The following is a 22,306-nucleotide window of genomic DNA, read 5'->3' on the forward strand; positions in this document are numbered from 1 at the left end:
AGTTTCACCCACTCACTAGGAAAACAAGTTGAATTAGAATGGATTCAAGGAACTTTCAACTGACACAATCATAAGCTTTCCTAATATTGATTTTAACACCCAGACTGATTAGACTTGTTTAGATGAAAGTTATGGACAATTTCATGAGCAAGGAGAATATGGTCTTGAATACGCCTTCCTCTTATAATCACGGACTGTTGAGGACTAATTAACGAAGTCGAATTAATTTTGAAGGTCTGACTATTTGGAATGGAATGAAGGGTACATAGCAAGAGGTTGAAGGTAGTAGAGCTATTTCCATCATTTTCTTTTACTCACTCGAAGCATGGTTTCAAAACTCGTCCGAGACCTAGATGTATCACTCGAGTCATCTCGATATCAGGCAAGAATGAGACAAATGGACAAGTCAATTTTTCGAACAAGATTTAAGATCCCACGTTCATTTTTCAAATTTTGGAACGAGCCGTCTCAAGCGTATTGGAAAACTTGTCCAAGACAACTTGGTATCTGACATGACGAGACGAGATGAGATGCGAAACCGAGTTTTAAAACCATGACTCGAAGTTGAAGAAGACAACATTTAAGGAGTATATGGTCATATGTTTGAAAACACAGGGGGCATCTCAAATATTCATTAAAATCTAGAGGGATATCTCTAAATTACCAAACCTTTATTACGTGGGAAACCACCAATTATCTCTTCCTCGCGGCAGAGGAGGCAACTTGCAACGATGGTTCACGCCTCATCGCCATCTCTGCAAATCGCGACGGTTAGTTAGTTTTTTTTAATGCAACAATCAGTCTTCTTGGCTTGCTCTTGCTCTTGTTTCTTCTTCCACGTTTCTGTAATTCCATCACTGAACATTCTATTTCTGCAAATATTTGCAGAGTTTTTGTTTCAGTATCAACCACAATCAGTGTTTTAATCGTTATAAAAAATCGAGGGTTTGTGTCTCCCTGGTGAGTACTTCTATAGTTTATTTATTTTTAATGTGTTACGTGCCTTGTTATTTTTAGCAATTTTATAGATATTAGTTTACTTCGAGGGCAACCAACCTCCTAAATAATTCTGATTTTCTAGAAATTTGACTTCCATTTTCATTCCAATTAAGAGATATAAATACACAACAACTCACTCCTATCCTTAACTAACTACCCAGAACCATAACTCTTACACAATCCATAACTACCCTTACATGTTACATACCCACACAATCACACCTTACATGCATATTACATAAGACTCCTTAACTAATTGAAACTCAAACAATTAAAATAAAATACATCAAGATGCACCAAATCTTGATACAAGAGGATAGTTTTTAGGCACATAACATAATGTTGCAAATTTGTTTGGAGAATATCACTTTCGGAGGTTTTACTGTTCTTATTCTGAGAAATTTAGCTTCTTTTAATGTTTCGTTTGCTCTAATTTTACTTTTGTCACGTGCAAACTGATTGGGCAGGAGTATAGGTTAGATGAGTCAGTTATATTCAGTTCTGTTTTGTGAATCATGGGTTTCAGTTATTGTAAGTCTTTGAGTGGGTTTAGTGGTAGTTAATTAAGGGTTAGGTAGATGTGTAGGTCGTGGAGTAGAGGTTTTTATCATGTAGAGTCAGTTATCTAAGTTGTAGAGAGTCGGTTGTTAAGTTGTAGGAAGCTGTATTTAAGAAGTTGCTGTATTAGTATATAAGGGGCAGAGAAGAATTATCCCATTTTCTATTAATTCTCATTTATGTTCTGTACACTACAATTGTTATCAGAGCCAACATTCCTGCGATGGCTGAAGGTACCCATCTCTCCAAGTTGTTTGACTCTGTGGGTCAACTAAAGGAGACTCAAGAGTCCCAACAACGTGTTGTTGATGAACTAGTACAGCAGCTGAGTGTCCTTGTTTCCAGTTATGACATTTTGAGTCTAACACATCAATGGGAACAAGAAAATTCAGCAGGTAGTTCTGTGAACCTCCACGGCAACAACTCTCAAGTCAATACCCTAGGAGTGATTCAGGCCAAAGCACTTCGTCTGGACTTCCCCGAGTTCGACAGGAATGATCTTACAGGGTGGCTTTACCTAGCCCATCGATTCTTTGCTTGCCATCAGACCCCTCCACAACGAAAGTTGTTAATAGCCTCATTTCATATGGAAGGCAAGGCATTGGCTTGGTATCAGTGGATGGAGAGCTCTAGAGCTCTTACCAGTTGGGAAGCCTTTGTGAAGGCTCTGGAGACTCGGTTTGGTCCAACCGCTTATGACGACCCAATTGAGACACTCTCCAAGCTTCATAAGATGACCTTGGTGGATGAGTACCAAACTCAGTTCGAGATTCTTGCTAACCGCACAGAAGGGCTGACTGACCCTTTCATGATCAATTGCTTCTTAAGTGGTCTCAAGGAGGACATCCAACTTAGTGTTAAGATGTTCAAGCCAACAACTCTGTTCACAACTTTTGGCTTAGCTCGAATCCAATAGGAGAAGGTAACCATTCAACGCCGACAAAATTGCGTGGATGGGAGTCGTTCCACCATTCCTAGTAGCCGGGCGTTACTTGGAACCCCATCTTGCCAATTCATCGACTTACACCAGCTGAGATGAAGGAAGTTCACGACCATGGATTGTGTTATAATTGCGGCAACAAGTGGTTACCAGGCCACAAGTGCAGGGTGCAAAAATTGTACCTCCTTGACAGAATTGAACGTGTTGGGGAAGCGACGGATAGCACCGAGGAAGATCTAACAGTGCACGAGCCTGATCATGCATTAGCTAATGATGAAACTCTAGAAGTATCACTTCATGCGATAGCGGGGCTCCGACACCACAAAACATGCGGCTTCAAGGGTACATCAGGAAGCAACTTGTTGTGGTCTTGGTGGATTCCGGAAGCACTCACAACTTCCTTGATCCCTCCATTGTTCATAAGACTTGCTTACCAGTTTGCTCGAGTGGCAGTTTTGAAGTTATGGTGGCGAATGGTGACAGCCTTGCTAGTGAAGGACATTGTGCAAGCATCACCATTTCCTTACAAGAAATACCTTTCAAACTGATTTCTATGTTTTACCCCTTGATGGTGACGACGTACTCGGAGCCCACTGGTTGCGAACACTAGGACCCATAGTGTGGGATTTCTTTCATTTGTCGATGGTGTTTAATTTCAACAGCAAGCAACTTCAACTCAAAGGAAAGTCATCCACAGATCTTTCTCTAGTAAATGAAATGCAACTCCAAAAGATTTCACGGGCTGATCAGAAAGGTGTTCTTTTGCAACTCTTCAATTTGAGTGTAACTCAAAAACAATCTGAAATGGATCCAATGATCAACCAGCTGCTTGCTGAATTCAAAGATTTGTTCGAAGAGCCTAAGGGGCTGCCTCCTCCTCGTACTCAAGATCATAGAATCCCTCTCAATGAAGGAGTAAAGCCAGTTTGTGTTTGACCCTATCGATACCCTTATTATCAAAAGGGGGAAATTGAACGAATTGTGAAGGAGATGCTTCAATCTGGTATAGTGCTCTCAAGCCAAAATCCATTTTCTTCTCCAGTTTTGTTAGTTAGAAAATCTGACAGTAGCTGGCGTCTGTGTGTGGATTATGGAGCACTTAACCGTGAAATGGTGAAGGATAAATTTTTTATTCCTATGGTAGATGAGCTACTCGATGAATTGAGCGGTGCTACCCTATTTTCTAAGCTGGACCTCAGATCAGGTTATCATCAGATACGAGTTCACCCCGCCGACGTGCTGAAGACAGTGTTCCACACACACGAAGGGCATTCTGAATTCCTTGTATGCCCTTTGACCATACAAATGCCCCGTCCACCTTTCAAAGGATAATGAACAACATCTTTAGGCTGTACCTTCGTAATTTTATCATTGTATTTTATAGTAGAAAATTGTATGATCATTTGGAGCACTTACAATTGGCATTTGAGGTTTTAAGAGCTCATCAGCTCTTTGCCAAGAGTTCTAATTGCTATTTCGGCTGCCATAAAATTGAGTACCTTGGACACATCATATCAAGTGAGGGAGCAATGGTGGACCCATCAAAGATAGAATCTATGGTGAGCTGGCCGGTTCCCTCAACTCAAGTCGCTGAGAGGTTTCCTAGGTCTCACTGGCTACTATCAGAAGCTCATACGAGATTATGGAAAGATTGCAGCACCCTTAACAGCCATGCTAAAAAGGGACTCTTTCCAATGGTCGAATGCTGCCTGAGAAGCCTTCGAGAATCTTGTAAGTGTCATGGCTGAACCACCTGTCTTGGCCCTCCCAGATTTTTCAAAACAATTCATCATAGAATGTGATGCATCAGGTACTGGGGTTGGAGCTGTTTTGGTGCAAGATGGAAGACCGTTGGCTTTTCTAAGTCAAGCTCTTAAAGGCAAGTCCCTTTACCTATCAACTTACGAAAAAGAATTATTAGCTTTGGTGCTTGCGGTGAAGAAATGGAGGCCATATTTGTTGGGTCAGCAATTCAAGGTTAAGACCGACCAACAAAGCCTCTAATTTCTGCTTGAGCAGCGCATTGGCACACCTAGGTAGCAAAAGTTTTAGTTGTGGAGTATAAGAGTGGCCGTGAAAACAAAGTTGTTGACGCTCTTTCATGTTGAGAAGACGAACTAGAGGGTGGACTGCTGGCCATCTTTAGCCCGATCTCTAGTTAGGTTGATGAAATCAAGGTCGGTTATCGTACTGACCCAGAACTACAGGCACTGATGGAGTGGTTCTCTAAGGGTGAATTAGACACTTCAAAGTACACTCTTCATAACAAGCTTCTTCTATACAAGGGTAGAATCTGTTTGTGGCCGCAAATGCCTATCAAATTTCAAGTGTTGCAGCACCCTCACAATGCCCCAACTACTGGTCATTCTGGTCACCACAAAATGCTACAAAGAATCAAAACAGACTTCTATTGGGCTGGTATGCGATCAGATGTTCGAAAGTTTATTAGGGAATGCAACGAGTGCCAACGCAACAAGTAAGAAAATGTGGCACCAGCTGGTTTATTGCAACTGTTGCCAATTCCTAACAAAGTTTGGACTGAAATCAGCATGGATTTCATAGGCGGCATTCCACTCTCACATGGAAAGGATGTGATAATGGTGGTTGTTGATCGACTATCTAAGTATGCTCATTTTCTTACTCTTTTACACCCTTATACTGCTGTTGATGTAGCTTGTCTGTTCATGGATTCTATCTTTAAACTACATGGCATGCCGGTGTCAATAGTGAGCGATCGTGATCCCACCTTTAACGGTGCTTTCTAGAAGGAACTTTTTACACTCCAAGGGACTCAACTCACTTTCAGCTCTGCCTACCATCCCCAAACAGATGGGTAATCTGAAATCATAAACAAGTGTCTTGAAAATTACCTTTGTTGCTTTACTGGAACAAGGCCTAAAGAGTGGACGAAATGGTTGGCTCTAGCTGAGTGGTGGTACAACACCAATACTCATTCCTCTACGTATGAGGCTGTTTATGGTGTTCCCCCTCCATGCCTCATATCGTACATGCCTGGTACCACACAAGTACAAGCTCTAGAAGACGAGTTGAAGATGCAAGACCAAATCATCAAAATTCTCAAGGAGAACCTTTAGAAGGCCCAAGATCGAATGAAGAAATTTGCTGATCTTCATCGAACTGAGCGTGAATTTAATGTTGGAGATTGGGTATACAAGTCTCCAGCCATGCCGACAACATTCAGTTGCTTTAAGAAGAACCTCAAGCTTTCTCCTAGGTTCTTTGGGCCATATCGGGTCATGCAACGAGTGGGATCTATTGCCTATAAGTTGAGTGTCTTGCCTAAAAAAGAAGCTGGGAGCGAGTACAACAATGCGACCCACATTACCTCCGATTACCAAAGAAAATGTTCTTCAGCCAGAGCCTGAAGCTATACTCGAGAGGCGAATGGTAAAGGGAATCAAGCTGTCACTGAAGTGCTAATGAAGTGGTAAGGCACTGAAGTTGAGGATGCTACTTGGGAACACTACCATAAGCTGAAGGAGCAATTTCCTGATCATGAGGACAAGGGTAATTGAAGGGGGAGGAGATGTCATGTGCAAACTGATTGGGCAGGATTATAGGTTAGATGAGTAAGTTATATTCAGTTCTTTTTTGTGAATCATGGGTTTCAGTTATTGTAAGTCTTTGAGCGGGTTTAGTGGTAGTTAATTAAGGGTTGGGAAGATGTGTAGGTCGTGGAGTAGAGGTTTTTATCATGTAGAGTGAGTTATCTAAGTTGTAGAGAGTCAGTTGTTAAGTTGTAGCCAGCTGTATTTAAGAAGTTGCTATATTAGTAAAAGTGGCAGAGAAGAATTATCCCATGTTCTTTAGTTAATGGAGGCTAGGCTCCCTCGAAGAAGCCAATCTGTTTTCTACTAATTCTCATTTCTGTTATGTACTCTACATCTTTTCAAAAGAAATGTAGGTTTTCTATTGTATTTGAATTAGGTGTTAGTGTATGTTACAAACCTAAACCAATACTCCAAAAGACCTAGACCTGTTAGAATGCATCAAATTTAAGCCATTAACCACTTAGGCATGTGACAAACCACCACCCTCCGCAGGGAGGCTCACTCTGTGGGCATTTCTCAGGGTTTTTTCCCGTACTCCCCTAAGTCCTCGGGAACTTCTTAGGACTTTTCTTTTCAAGTAGCCATTTCCATGACTCAAACTCGAGATATGGGGTTGGTTTGATACCAAATGTTACAAATGTAAACAAATGCTCCTGAAGGCCTAGACCCGTTGAAGCACATCAAATTTAAGCCCTTAACCACTTAGGCATGTAATGGAGTATTAGGTAATATTCCTTGTAATAAGGTGTACTGCGATACACCAAATCACATTCTTATCAAGATTAGCATAGATATTTTCTTTAGAAGGATTTGATTGGATTAGATAAATTATCTAGATTTGATTTTTATTTAGGATTCTCTTATATTTCTATAGAAACGGTTTTTAGGGTTTTTGTAATCTCAATCAAAGAAATAAGTAGAATCACATTTCTCTTTATTAGGTTGCATGCCCTACTTAAGTTCCGTTTGAGGAATTTAGAGAGCTTGTCTGGTAAAAACTTCTTGTACTTTTTTACTGTTCTTTTGAATGCTTGAAGTAAATGCAACTTCAATTTTGAATGGAAAGTTGGAATATCAAGAAATTGTATACGAAGAATGAGTGTTTCAGAGATGCTGAGATAAGGGCGTGTCTGGAAGGACAAATCTAAAATGGGGGAATTAGATAAAGGTCTCTCTAGAGTAGGAAGGACAAATATAGAATAGGGGCATTATATGTTGTAGATGGTGCATAAGGAATCAGTCCACATGTGTGCCATGTAGATTAATCAACATAAGGGACAAAGAGGACATAAATTTGGAGGCTTAGAGATTATGACAACCCATGCGATGCCTTTTGTCTGAGAAATACATGACATTACATGTGATTGGTTGTGAGGGGCATTACAATCATTTCATGCCCTCATTTGCCTATAAATAAGTTATTCGGATAATAAATGGGTAGAGCTCACTTTTTAACCCTAATCACATCTCCTTCTCTCTTATTCTTTATCCCCTTCTTTGTGTTCTTTCCCTTTTACTTGTACAACCACCCCCAAATAGTTATATTCTCGTTTTACTACGGGTGTCGAACACACCTCACCCTTATCATCGTTATAATCATCATCTAAGGCCTTATTCACATTTATATATGTGCATGAAGGTTTGACAAGCAATCCTCATTTTCTTGTCTTCACCTCTCTCCTCTAACATTGTGAACCACTCTCTTCTCAACAGACTACCCAGGGGATTTGGGCGAGATATGGTGCTCTAAGAGGCCAGTTGTCTCGCCCTTGTTAGTTGGGCTTACGGGTTTGGAATCCCTGTCATAAATAAAAAAAGACTTTAGATGATGATGATGATGAGGACAAGGTTGAGGTGGATCTGACTCCCACCAGAAGGGATTCTTTAAGATAGAAGGATGAAAGAAACGAAGATATGAGAATAGCGTTAAAAGTAAGAACTACTTCTTTGTTGCCCTGATAATTTATTTATAGGAAAAGAAGAGTGAGATGGTTGCAATGCTCCTCTCTTATACAAGGACTCCCAATGTCATTTGTTTTGTAGATAAAAGGTTCTAAATAGGTGATCACGCGTGTTGTGATAATCTATTAGCTTCCAAAATTACCTCCCTTTTGTCCTCCAATGCTAATTATGTTTTTTCACCCCTCTAATTTCAATCCAAATGACATGTGTGAACTAATTCATTTTGCACCATTTATAGATGCAACCTAGGAGCAATGCTATGTCACTAATTAGTGACAAGAAGATTCTGTTGGAAGTATTGAGCCATATGCAACTAAAAACATTCAGGAGACAAATTTGATGATCTCAAGTATAAGTTGAAGGCTTTAAGAGTTAAGGGGTAAGATTTGGATTGTAAATGTCAAAGATTGAAAAGCTTGCTTTAACCAAAGACTTGGGTGGAGTTTTAATGTGTTTTCCAAAAGGAAAAAAGTATTTTTGGTCCATCGACCTTTGCAATATGCTGGGGACTTTGGAAAAAGAGGAATAGAAGAGTTTTCCAGGGGAACGAGAAGATAACATATGATGCGATTTGGGGCTGCTTTTTTATTGGTGCAAATTAAGCAAGGAATTTGAAGGAGTGTTCTTTGAAGATTCGATCTTTAGATGCGATGTGTTATGTTCTACCGAGTTATGAGCCTGGGGTGTTTTGTAATGCTTGTTTTTTTTTCTCGTTTTCTTTTTTTTTTTGTTTTATATTGTACGACTTTCTATATAAAAGGGTTAATATTGTCCTCCTATTTTGAATTAACATTTATACTTAACAAAAAAAAAAAAAAAAACTAAAGACATGGGCCTATAGAGTGAATGGTGGAAGTTGGGTTTGTTTAGCAACCACTAAATGGTTTTGATGATCGGTTAATTAAATAGATATGCAGTTGAATATGGCATTCGAAAGGGGAAAATATGCACAGATAGTGAAATTTGAGTTAGAGTAGGTGAAATGTAATATCAAAAAGATAAATTGATTGGAACTAAAATGGTGTCTTCTTTGTAAAAGGAAAAATGTAAACTTTCTAATAGTATCTGTGGGGACCATTTTGATCACACCGCATGACGTAGATAGATAAGAAAACAAAGCCGATCAAGTTAGAACCAGTGACGAAAACGACCTAACTCTTAGCCTCAGTCCGAGAAGGATATAACCGAGAATTGCAAGTTCGGTCACTAAACACGACTAATCTTAAGAAAGAATGATGGATCAATGTTGATGCAGCAAGGGAAGTCAATGATGTTATCTGAGTAGAGAGATAGGCCGAGGTGATTGGGGAATTTGGTACAAAACGTAACACCACGCTAAGGGTCAATGTGATCATAGTTCGGACCTAGAAATGGTTCCCTAATAAGATAAAGAATTGAATGCGGTTTGCATTTTTCTTCATAATGACAAGGCCCCTTGGCCAGATGGTTTCTCTTTAGGTTTTTTCAAAGCTTGTTGGGAGACAGTGAGGGAAGATGTGATGGCGTCCATCGAGGACTTCTACAAGGAAGGCTTCTTAGATTTGGGTTCTAACTGTACTTTCCTTGCTTTGATTCCTAAGGTGTCGAGAATAGAAGATATCAAGGACCTTAAACCGATTAGTCTAGTGAGTTCAGTTTACAAAATCATCTCTAAGGTCTTAATTTCTAGGTTCAAGATGGTGTTAAGCAACATCATTGGTCTGGCTCAAAGAAATTTTGTAACAGGGAGACAAATTTTGGATGGGGTTCTTATAGCTAATGAATATATTGACTTGCATAGAAAAACGAGTATTCCGAGGCTAGTTTACAAAGTCGATTTAGAGACAGCTTATGATCATGTGAACAGGAATTGGGTAAAATACATGTTGAGGAGGATGGGCTTCAGTGATAGGTGGGTCATGAAGTGCATTTCAACTTCCACATTTTCAGTCTTGGTAAATGGATCTTCAATTGGGTATTTTAGAAGCTCGAGGGGTCTTCGTCAGGGAGATCCGTTGTCGTCTTTTTTGTTTGTGATAGTCATGGAGGCCTTGGGAAGGATGTTATCCAAGGCGGTGGTTGAGGGGGAGCTCACCGGTTTTTCTACTAGGGTGGGCGGTCATGTGGTTTCTCATCTATAGTTTGCAGACAACACTTTAATATTTTTGGACTATTCACCGAGATAGTTGAGTTTTTTAAGTAGCATTCTTGGGTGTTTTGAGGCAATCTCTGATATCTTGGTAAATCTTCGCAAGAGCAAGCTATTTGTTGTAGGTGAGGTGAAAGGGTTGGAAGTAGCGGTGGCCTCGACTGGGTTCCAGATTGGGGCCCTTCCATCCACATATTTGGGACTTCCTTTGGGGATGGGCTACACTAGTAAAGACATTTGAGAACCGGTGATCGAAAGGATGAGAAAAAGACTTAGTATTTGGAAAGCTAAATTGTTATCTAAAGGAGGGAAGATTACCCTTATTAAAAGTGCTCTGGCTAGCAATCCCATCTACACTTTTTCTTTATTTTCCTTGCCAAGGTATGTGGAAGTGCAACTAGAAAAAATCTGCCGAGATTTTTTGTGGCATGGCAAAAACGGCTTGAGAAAACATCATTGGGTGAGTTGGAGTAAGTTATGTTTACCTAAGAAGAATGGGGGATTGGGCATTCGCAATTTTGGCTTTATGAATTCGGCTTTGTTGGGGAAGTGGCTCTCTAGGTTCGAGGAGGAAGGGAAAAGTCTTTGGAGGAAAGTAATTGTCGACAAATATGGAGTTAAGGGGAATGGGTAGGAGAGTGGTCCGACGAGAAGCGCCCTGGGGTGTGGAGTGTGGAAGGGCATCCTTAGAAAACTTATGATTTTTAAGAGCAGAGTGAAATGTAAGGTTGGGAGTGGGACTAAGATGAGGTTCTGGGAGGACTGGTGGTGTGGGAATGGTCCTCTTAAGGACTCATTTCCGGATCCTTTTGATTTATCTTAGAAACATAATCAAGTCGTTTCCGCTTTCAAGAACTTCGAAAATGGCGCACTAAACTAGGGCTTTGGGTTTAGAAAAACTTTCAACAATTGGGAGGTGGATATGCTAGGGAGGTTAATTCTTATGGTGGAGAATAACTATGTGCAAAACCTTTTAGAAGACAAGAGATTGTGGGTTGATACTCGGGATGGGAAGTTCACGGTTAAATATTTGTATGATAACATTGCTCTAAGTAGTACAATGGTTTTCCCTCACTCATTTGTCTGGGGTGGTAAGATACCTCCTAAGATATCGGTTTTCATTTGGTTTGAGGCTTTAGGAAAACTCATAACTTTAGACCAGTTGATCAGAAGAGGCTTCATTTCACCAAACCAGTGTTGTATGTGTAGATCCCAGGCGGAAACGGTGGATCACTTATCCATTCATTTCCGGGTGGCTCATCACATCTGGTCACACTTCTTGTCTTTATTCGGGATAGTGGGTTGTTTTCCTCGCTCAGTCAAGTCGGCTTTGGAATTATGGTTGGCGTGGGGAGCATCATTCTCGTCTTCTAAACAGATTCTTTGGTTCTTGACTCCATTTGCAATTTGTTGGGGTATCTGGAAAAATCGCAATCATTGCATCTTTGAAGGGAAAGTTTTTACAATAGAAGGATTAGTTCTTTCTATTTTGGAGTTCATGTTCTCTTGGAGTAAATTTCACAAGGAATTTATGGGGGTCTTTTTTGAAGATTTTCTCATGCAATGGGATAGGGTTTGTTTGTTGCCACGAGAGTAACTTGTCATTCGCGTGGTGTTTGTTTTTTACCATCTAATCTTGTGTCATTTTTTCTTTTATCTTGTTGGTTCTCTTTGTTTTGGGTTGGTCACCTTGACTCCATCACTCTCTTTTTTCAATAAATTTATCTTTATCGATAAAAAAAAAAAAAGATATTATTTTGATTCACCTAGCCCCCCCAAAAAACTGTAGATATATATATATATCAACTTTGCATTAATAGGGTTGAGACACTGCAAACCAAATTCGATGAGAGCATTAATAGAGATATTGGCACGATTCAAAGCCAGTCAATCTCCATCCAATTTGGATAGGCAGTGTGATGACACTTGTGCAAGGAGGTTGGTATATAAAATACAAAAAAGAGAAAGGAAGGGGGTGAAAAGAAAAAATCAAAAGGAGGAGAGATAGAAAAGCATCAGAGAAACTCAATGCAATTCCATTGTTCACCTTCTTTATTTCTTCAAATTTTTTGCCTTTTCTTACTATATTTCATTACTAATAAAATCATCGGAGGATCGTTGACAAGCACCAAATCGGGGCATCAATCCTTCACCCAGCTATTTTCAACTACTTGAATCAAGGAGGATTCATCGAAGAATTTCTTGATCAAGATCATTAGCATCATCCACATCAAGGTACATCTCGAGGAGTGGAAAGCCTTAAAAACCTCTCTACAGTATTATTAAATCCTACGATTCAAATCATCCCAAATAATTTTAACTTTGACCTCTAAATCACTTTGAGTTGAAAATTTTATAATTTTAGTTGAACATGACAATTTAAGTATGATTCATGGTTCAAATAAAACACACAAGACACATTTCATGTGAAAACAACTTCTATGTATTTTATTAAGCCTTAAACTGTACAAAAAGAAGAATAGTGGGTGTTTACAAATGGTAGTTTGTGGTGGAAATTAATATATTTAGAATATATCAATTATAATATTCTACATTAGGAAGTATTGATAAATTAGAATCTTTATATTGGGCTAGTTGCTATATCTTGGTTGATGTTATATTGACAAATATCCTATTAGGTTTCCTGTAATTATCATCAAAAAATTATCAATAAAATCTTTTTTCTTAATGGTAATGAAATCTAAGCTTTACTGAGAGCATGATCTTGTTGTATGGTGCCATCGTCAAAGCTAAATCCTTTTCCTTTTTCCTTTTTATTATTATTTTACCCTTTTTAATAAAATGCATCTTCCTCTACATCTCTACAAACTTTCATATTCCACATTCATGCCTCATGTTCTTTATTTTATTTCTATCTAAGGTCTCTTCAATGAGCGTTATTTCATTTAAGTCGCACAATCTAATCCGTATGCTTCTAGGAAAGATCATGACAGATCTGATTTAGTAGGCCTCAGCTCCGACAGACTCAATAATGAACAAGATGTGATAGTGTTGAACTTCACAAACATGGTGTGCCCAACAACAGACACGATTGGTATTTTGGCAATCCATGAATATGTCACCTAATTAAATCAAGAAAAATTATTGAATGAAACCAATTGCATATTCATTTTTTCAAAAGACCATGTAATTGTGGGAGGTGTTAGAGAATAACATGTATTGTATTAAGAAGCATGAGATACACTGTATTGTCGCTGATTTGTATCATCAAAAATTGTAGATTGTGATGGTGAATGATATATATAGTTTATATCAATTATGATATTCTTCATTAGGAAGTATTGATAAATTATATTTTTTATATTAGGCTAGTTTCTATATCTTGGTTGATGTAATTAATACCTATAAGTACGCTATTAGGGTTCATGTAATAATCATGCAAGAATCATCAATAAAGTTTATTTTTCATGGTATCAGAGCCTAAGATTTACTTGGGTATGATCTTGGTGCATCATTCTTCGGTGATGGCGCCCTCATCAGATCTCAATCATTTCTTCTTTTCTATTACATCCGTATTATTTTATTTTTTTCAACAAAACTGCACATTCCTCAACATCCCTAAAAACCGCCCCTACCCCCCACATTCATCTCTCGTTGTCTTTTTGTTATTTTTATCTAAAGTCTCTTTAATGAGAGTTCTTTTATTTAAGTTGTTCAACCTATTTCGTATGCTTCTAGGAAAGATCCTAATGGACCTGATTTAGTGGGTCACCAGCTCCAACAAACTCAAGAATGAACGGGATGCAGCGACCCCACATAAGTTGCCCAACGTGCAATAGGGTAAATTAAGAGGCCACCCAGTTTCGAACAGACTACCAAAGATAAGGCTGTCAACGGGTACTTATCGGTTCGGATTTAGTTGTATCAGAATTCAAATTCGGAAATTTTATCTATATCCAAATTCAAATCCGAATCTGACAGATATCCCTAAAACACTATTCAAATTCAAATCCAATTTTCTTATCAGATATCCGAAAATATCCGATTTGAATTTGAATAACCTGTGGAGAGAAAAAAATCTCTAATTTTCCTAAATCCAACTGATTTTTCATAATCAAAATAAAAAAAATCCTCATCTTCATTTCTATATATGTTATTTCGGATCGGATGGTATTGGATTCGATATGTTAATATCTGAATCTGTATCTGATAAGGATTCAAATAGATAAAAATATTCGAATCCGAATCCGATATCCTAAATTTTTGAATAATATCTGATTTTTCAAATTCGAATTTTCAACTATCCATTGACAACCCCTAACCAGAGGGAGCGAACCCCTATCACTAGTTTTACATTGAGCCAACCCCCTGGGGGTATGATCAATTAGTATGAAGGGAACATATTATTGTGCATGGTGATATGGGGACATTACTAGGCATTTGTGTAATCTTAGATCATCGTATGTGGAACCTTCTGTCAATGTACATCTTTTTTCAATGGCCTACTAAACGATGTGGCAATTTATACCACGCGGTGTAAGATCTGAAAAAATACGTTATCTACACTTTTTTTTCTTGTGGAAATTGGTTTCTTCTTCTTCTAGCTTTTATCTTCCCAAACTAACAAACAAATGAGGAAAGTTAGTTGTGGAGCTGTTTGATAAGATTGGATTCCAGGGAGTGATTGTTTGCCGTTACTTTTGTGACTTTTATCTCTTTAATGTTGTCAATGTTTGTAGGGGATCAGATTGGGGATAGGTAGTCTTCAGTTTTCTTTTTTATTCCAATGCTTTAGTTTTTTAATTTTTATCTTTTATTGTTCAAATTTTGGTGAAATTATGCACAATGGGTATGAAGGTGGTGAGATGGGGAACCCAACTCAATCTGAATTTTATCTTGGGCAGGTTTAACATTTCAGGTCTGAATTTGGGTTGGTTCGATGGTTAGAAGCTTGAATTGAGTTGGGCTCGGTCCAATCCCCAATCTGATCCAACCCACAGAACCTGCACCCCCCATGGAGTCTATATATAATAGTCAGGTCATAGAAAGATCTGTATGAATATTAATATCCAATGATTTGAATCCTACTCCTTACAATTTTAGAGTCTAATTTGATCTGACAAGATACTTTGTGACTCTTAATCAACAAAACATATTTTTAATTCAAAGTTGTCTTTATTCTCAAAAGACTGTCTTTATTCTGCAAGAAGGTGAAATTCAAAGTTGGAAGGGTAAATAGGACCCACTTTTGGGAAGATAGTTGGTGTGGGGAGGTACCTTTCATGGAGCTTTTTCCTGATCGATATGCGGTATCCATTAAGAAGGGGAAGCCTATTGATTCATTTCTGGTTGGAAATGGTATTGACAGGGGGTGGGATTTTGGCTTCAGAAGGAATTCTAATGATTGAGAAATTTGTAGTGTTGACTGACTTTTAGAGTTGATCGAGGGGATTTCTATTGGTGCAGTAATAGAAGACCGTAGATTGTGGGATGGGAGCTTTTCAGTTTGCTTGATTTGTGTTGTTTAGCTGCCGAGGTCCCACTCTTTCTTTATTCCTTCTTTTATTTGGGGTGCTAAAGTCCCTTCCAAGGTCTCGGTGTTTGTGTGGCTAGCTGCATTGGGGAGATTATCAACCTTGGATCAGTTGATTGTTTGAGGGTTACAGACTCCTAATTGTTGTTTGTTGTGCATGGGGAGTGGGGAGATAGCGGATCATCTTCTTATGCATTGTTCCATCGCTCGCCATGTGTAGTTTCACTTCCTTCGTCTTTTTGGAGTGGATGGTAGCTTTCCAGGGACTATCAAGGATTTCTTTGAATCTTGGCTTGGCTGGGGTTTTCCGTTTAAAGCGTCTAAGCGGATTTTGTGGACTATTCTTCCTTTTGCCATTTGTTGGGACTTGTGGAAGGAGAGGAATAGACACATTTTTGAAGGAAAAGAGATGCAGCTACAGGATTTAATTCTCACAATTTTGGGTTTGATGTTTTTTGGGGGGAAGGCTTTTAAGGAATTTAAGGGCGGGCGTGGGGGTCGAGGATTTTGTTGTTAGATGGGAGCACATTTGCAATTTGGAAGCAATCTAGGGAATTTTTTTGTTTCTTTCCCATGCTTCTGATAAGTTTTGTACTTTAGGGGTTACCTCAACCCCACTTTTTATTCCAATAAAATTTTGACTTACTAAAAAAAAAAAAAAAAACACATTTTTAATTGCCATCTACCACTAAAAGAGAGAACAACTCGTCACTTTCTAAACATACTAAAATCTGTTCAAGTAAATCAGTACTTACTCAAAAGAAGACTTCCACTCTTGCCTTGCACGGCTCTTCCCTAGGTCTCGACTATCAAAATTAGATTTAAGAATTACTTTCCATCCTCAAGACTATGAATGTTATCTCCAGTTAACACTATGTAATTCGCATGTACATGCAAAAAGTCGCTCTTCAAGTGGATGTAAGTTATCAGGAAACAAGTGAACCACGGAAGTAGACAAACCTTCCAGTGCATGGCCTAAAATATCAAGCAATGGGAGAAAAGGCATATCAAGCCCAATGTTGGGATTGAAGGCTTATATGTAATACAATCACCTCTTGTTGTCTCAGAATCTGGATTCCTTTCCTTGACTTGACTTGTATTATTTATATGCTGGACACAAAGAACAAAAGCTTTCTGAGTATTTATTAGTATTGATTTGGCCGAACGAACAATTTATATTTAGGTGAGGGAGTACATTCCACCACTGCTCGCATAACCTTTTCTGCAAAAAGAAGCGATGACGCCCAGATTCTTTTGCATTTCCTCTTTGCCAGGAACTCTAATTCAAATCTGTCCTTACCAACGAATGACTTGATTCAGTGCTTTCTTCCATTAAAAAAATATACATTTTAAAAATAAATTAACTTTAGGGAAAAAGAAGAAAGAAATATCTCGTCAACAATTATTTTTTGATGACTTACCTTATTAGATGATAATTTTGAACCAAACACCTAGTACATCAAGTCATCATCGACATCCAATAGTTAACTTTTAGAAAATTTGTCTCATCAAACATAAGATATCAGAAGTAATTGAACATTCCTAGGCTGACTTATTTGTATCACACTTTTCTCGGGTTTAAGTCAGATGATTTGGAATACCTGAAAAAATATGAAAAATAAAAATAAAAATGCTCTAATTGCACTTCACTGTTTAGGGTCTGGATCCTCCATATCTTCCAACTCAACTCAATATTGACCCTAGACACCCAGACCATCTGAACCCCAAGACAAATATTCGTGATTTCTATCACTTGACCTCTTGCTTGTGCCACTGGAACATCAACTTTTTTTCCTACTTTTGGTAAGTGTTGAAGTGGTCCTACTGGCTCCAGCTGTGGTCATCGTCATAACGACATTTATATCGGCTCATCAATGACATCGGTCCTTGCTCCCTCTTGGTATTGTCCACTCGTTCGCATAACGAGTTGTATACCTACTTGAGAAAAGGCAAACTCATTCTTTGTACTGTCAAGAATGACACACACACACTCAGGTTTTTCTCTGTTAAACACAATGAGTTCATATTGAAGTATCTGAATCATACGTTATAAAATGGATTCATCACGAGTGTCATTTTCCCCTTGCTTTCCAATAATTTTAGTGTTACAAGACAGCTAGCTCTGATGTCAAATTGATATAGGACAACCAAGGGTTTGATATGGCTCTAGGGTTTTTAGGCTCGATCTAGGGTTTGTGGTGCTAAAATTTAAGATTTATGCTCATAAAAAATACGATTTACGGTTAAGTTTTTTGATGGGATGGTTTCTAACAAGGTAAGGGCTTTAGGATTGAATTAGTGGACAGAATTATGTAGAGTCTCACTACCTAGTATGCATATTTGTATGGAGTCACATCACAATTTTTATTGGAGTCTCACCTATTGTAGGAGCGAGAAGCTGCCAAAAGAATTAATCTTCATTCTATTCCATTAAAACGTGAAGCAAGAACATCAATCTCTTAGAATTTCGATGCCCCCGTATGCATTTAAGCTTTCAAATTAAAATAAAAAAGTATAGAAACTTACCAAAACATTAAACTTGTAGATTTTAGGGTCCTAGTAACCAAATTACTTCCTTTGACAAGTGGAAGGAATTGATCTGTGTACATATCTGGAGCCTCCTTCTCCATCGTTGTTCATGTTGACGTACGAGAGGCTTGAGACAAGGATATCATCTATCTATTTCCATTTAGTGTTGTAGTTAAGTCCTTGGAAGACATAATGTCCAATTTGTCAGAGGGTGATATAGGAGAAGGTTTAAGTGTGAGTGGCACCGATCTCTCATTACTCATCTTAACCTTGTGGACATTCCCTTTTTCTTTCTTGGGAAATTATGTTCTAAATTTAGATTCTTGAGATGTGTTTTCCATTGCTTCGAGGATGCATTTGGGTTGTGTGTCAATCTTTCCAAAATCAAGTTTTTTTTAGAGTCAGGATGGGGGGTGGGCAATTCTAAGAGCTTTGGCTGTAATAACTTGGTCTGTAACTCTATAATCTGAGATCTGGTTGTTGAGGGATTTGAGAGAAAAAGGGTTCTCCCCTTACAAAGGTGGGAAGCTAACATTGATAGAGTATGTTATCTTCTTTTTTTTCATCATTAAAGTGATGAAAAGTTGGTAGCTTAGTAATTTGGTGAAGTCATGAATGTCACAGACTTGCGTTCAATACACGCCTTCATCACTTGTTAATTGTTATTGATGCAAATGTGTACTTATCTAGCCACACCACTATATGTCTATGCTTTTGATTCCAATATATGTACCATACAGATTGGGAAGTTTGATGAATAAAAACTAACGGTATCATTGTGACTTCATTGGTGTGTCAGACTGAAGTAGCTACGGTTTTCTCCAACTGTTGATTAAGAGACATTCTCTTATACTGTTAATCTGAGCAAAAAAACATGCTTTGAGTCATGTTGGAATCGTCGATGCTTTTAACCCAACAGGCTTCAACATGTGTCCAGTTACGTTATTATCTGAATATCATTTTATATAAATGTTTAAGCATAGAAATATTGCATCTAGTAAAATAACTATATACTATATAATATGGTAACTGAGAACAAAATAAAAGTAAAACTAATGTCTGGATATTATGAGTGTCAGATTGTGACTTAAAATTTACATTTTCAGACTGATTTTTTATATTTCTGTGTTCTTTTCAGACCCAGAACCATGTGGAATAAAAAAGGCTTCAAAGTGTAAAGCTATTTTACTCTTCAAAATGTTTCACAGGAAAGCACCATCAGAGAGCTAGATGGGGTGAATCGGAAGCAAGATAGAACCACTGGGGGCACCCCAAAGATCTCGAAGACTGAAAATCTCGTTTCCGGTTCACAAATACCACTTCAGGACAGGGATCCTCCTTTGGTTGGTGCACTTAAAGCTTCTGCTGAACAAGATGTCGCCTGTTTTCACTTCCCCGGACACAATAGGGGGCGGGCTGCACCCCCTTCATTAACACGACTCATCGGGATAAAACCATTCCTTCACGACCTACCTGAACTACCAGAGCTTGACAATCTTTTCTCGCCTGAGGGCCCCATTTTAGATGCACAGAAGAAAGCAGCAAAACTATTCGGATCATCTGAGACTTGGTTTCTTGTTGGAGGCACTACATGTGGGATCCAGGCAGCAATCATGGCTACTTGTTCCCCTGGAGACTTTCTCATCCTCCCCCGTAATTCTCACATATCAGCTATATCCGGTATGGTATTATCAGGTGCATTACCCAAGTACATCATACCCGAGTACAACTCTGAGTGGGATATCGCTGGTGGCATAACACCATCTCAGGTGCATAGTAACAAAATTCTCCAAATTTTTTTTTAGAAAGTCTTGTTTAAAATGTGCTTTGTACCTCAATGATTAAAACAATAAAATAAAATAAAATAACTGTCTTTCAAAAAAAAAAAAAAAATTACCTTTTTACATTTTTTATGTTTTAAAGGTGACTTTTACATTTTAAACACATTTTTTTTCTTCTAAATGTCTAAATTTATATATATTTCATAATTTATTATTTCATAAATTTATGTCTTGTTCTTGTTTTTTCCGAAGTATTCTCTTGTCATTTTAAACCCATATTCCGACTTGGTGATTATGCTCAGGTGGAGCAAGCTATAACGGAATTAGAGATTCAAGGTTCCCAAGCTGCTGCAGTTCTGATCACTTCTCCCACATATCACGGCATCTGCAGTGATTTGATCGAGATTGCAAGGCTCTGTCATTCCAATGGGATTCCCCTAATAGTTGACGAGGCTCATGGGGCCCACTTTGGATTTCATCGTGAGCTTCCTATCTCTGCTCTTGAACAAGATGCCGACTTGGCTGTGCAGTCTACTCACAAGGTTCTGTGTTCTCTTACACAATCATCCATGTTACATATGTCAGGACATATAGTAGACAGAGATAGAATATGCAGATCCCTTCAAATACTTCAAAGCACGAGCCCCAATTATCTACTTCTGGCATCGTTGGACGCGGCTAGATCTCAATTAAGTGAGAACGCAGAAAGCATTTTCACCGAAGCCATGAAATTGGCCTCTGAAATGGCAAACCTAATCGATGGGATCCCGGGTATTTCATTACTAAAATCTCCTAGTTTTTCCAACTTTACTGCTATTGATCCTTTGCGGGTTACCGTTGGTGTTCGGAAACTTGGCTTATCTGGTTATGAAGCAGACACTATCTTGTGTGATAAATACGGAGTTATTCCCGAGCTTGTTGGGACTCAATCTTTGACGTTTGCCGTCAACTTAGGGACTTGTAGAGAACATGTTCATAGACTTGTGTCAGGATTAGAGCATTTATCTTCCACTTTCTTGGAGAAAAGAAGAGAGGAGGAGAGGTTGGAGAATGGTGAGTGCCCACCCTTTGTTGAGTCCAGCATTAACATGAGTCCTAGAGAGGCCTTTTTTGCTAGTAAGAGAAGAGTGAGTATGAGAGAGAGCCTTGGGGAAGTATGTGGGGAACTTGTATGTCCATACCCACCAGGGGTTCCAGTATTGTTCCCTGGTGAGATTATTACAGAGAAAGCTTTAGATTATCTATTGGAGGTTAGAGACAAAGGTGCTTTAATTACTGGAGCTTCAGATCCTTTACTCTCTTCCATAGTTGTTTGCAGAGTATAAACCTTGAGAATCCCGTCCCGAAACACCCTAATGTCGGGTTCTAAGCTTGTTGATTGTTGTCCCATTGTTCGGTATTTGTTAGTAATATTTCATACTCACAGCCAACAAGTTGGCTTCTTAACTAGATGTTAATGGAGTAATTGTAATATTTTTCTATATTATTGGTAACTGTTTATCCTTTACCTCTTTGGTGGGTCAGTCATGATATAAGTTCTGAAAGCAAATTGAGTTGTGTTTGACTGCCATGGAAACAAGATTTTCAAAGAAAAATATTTTTCGTGCAAGTTCATTTTGCTATGTTTGATTCCCAATGGGTTAATGAAATGATTTTTCCTGGGGCATGGAAATCGATTTTCTCAGTTTCACATGCTTTTATGGGTCCTTACAAATGGTAAAATAGGGTCATTAACGAGTCAGGTTCGATTTAATTCCACATAACCGAGAATTGGAACCTAAATAAAACATCAGTTTTAGGCCTTAGTATGGGTACCTGATATGATAGATAATTTTTAATGCCTAATGTTTAATTTGATACAAAAAAAATAAAAATATTAATTTGAATGCTCAACAGGATCTCATCCATAACATGGTGAAATATTCTTGTTCTTTTATATATATAGCTCATAAGTGGTTGCCATAACATTATTCATCAATGTTATCATTAGCTTGCACCTGCCAGTTTCTCAAACCCTAAACTTAACCAACCCTTTTCCTAAATATAAATCAAGACCAGCAACTTTGACACAGTTTAATTTGTGAAAACATGTAACCAATATTTCGTTTATTTAAAAAATATTCAAGGGTTTATTTTAGAAATACCAACCACACTTGCTTGATTGTAAGTCAACATGATTAAAAGGTGAAATTTGTATTTATTTTTTTAAAAATACTCTTCAAATACTTAAATTATTAAATCAACTTTTGAAAGAAAAACAAAATTCAAAATTTCACCGTTAAATCATCAAGAAAAAATGTTGACTCACGATCAAGAGAGGTAAATCTAACATTACATTTTGCA

General features: G+C 38.2%; 1 protein-coding gene across 3 annotated transcripts; it reads left to right on the forward strand.

Annotated features, from left to right (window-relative positions):
- The first annotated feature begins 688 nt into the window (after nucleotides 1-688).
- On the forward strand, nucleotides 689-21,470 carry LOC147396606 (uncharacterized). Of its 3 annotated transcripts, XM_086451548.1 has the most exons (5): nucleotides 689-770; nucleotides 889-960; nucleotides 19,391-19,951; nucleotides 20,266-20,443; nucleotides 20,549-21,470. In XM_086451548.1, exons 1-5 carry the CDS (start codon nucleotides 732-734, stop codon nucleotides 21,286-21,288), a joined length of 1,590 nt encoding a protein of 529 aa, XP_086307674.1. In that variant the 5' UTR covers nucleotides 689-731; the 3' UTR covers nucleotides 21,289-21,470. The 3 variants fall into 3 exon arrangements, with proteins under 3 accessions (XP_086307674.1, XP_086307672.1, XP_086307673.1); XM_086451546.1 differs by having other exon boundaries at nucleotides 20,266-21,470; XM_086451547.1 differs by lacking the exon at nucleotides 889-960 and having other exon boundaries at nucleotides 719-770; nucleotides 20,266-21,470.
- The last annotated feature ends 836 nt before the right edge of the window (nucleotides 21,471-22,306 follow it).

Source organism: Akebia trifoliata, chromosome 8 (genome assembly GCF_017979445.1).
Source record: "Akebia trifoliata isolate Shusen 1 chromosome 8, ASM1797944v1, whole genome shotgun sequence".
Taxonomy (NCBI): domain Eukaryota; kingdom Viridiplantae; phylum Streptophyta; class Magnoliopsida; order Ranunculales; family Lardizabalaceae; genus Akebia; species Akebia trifoliata.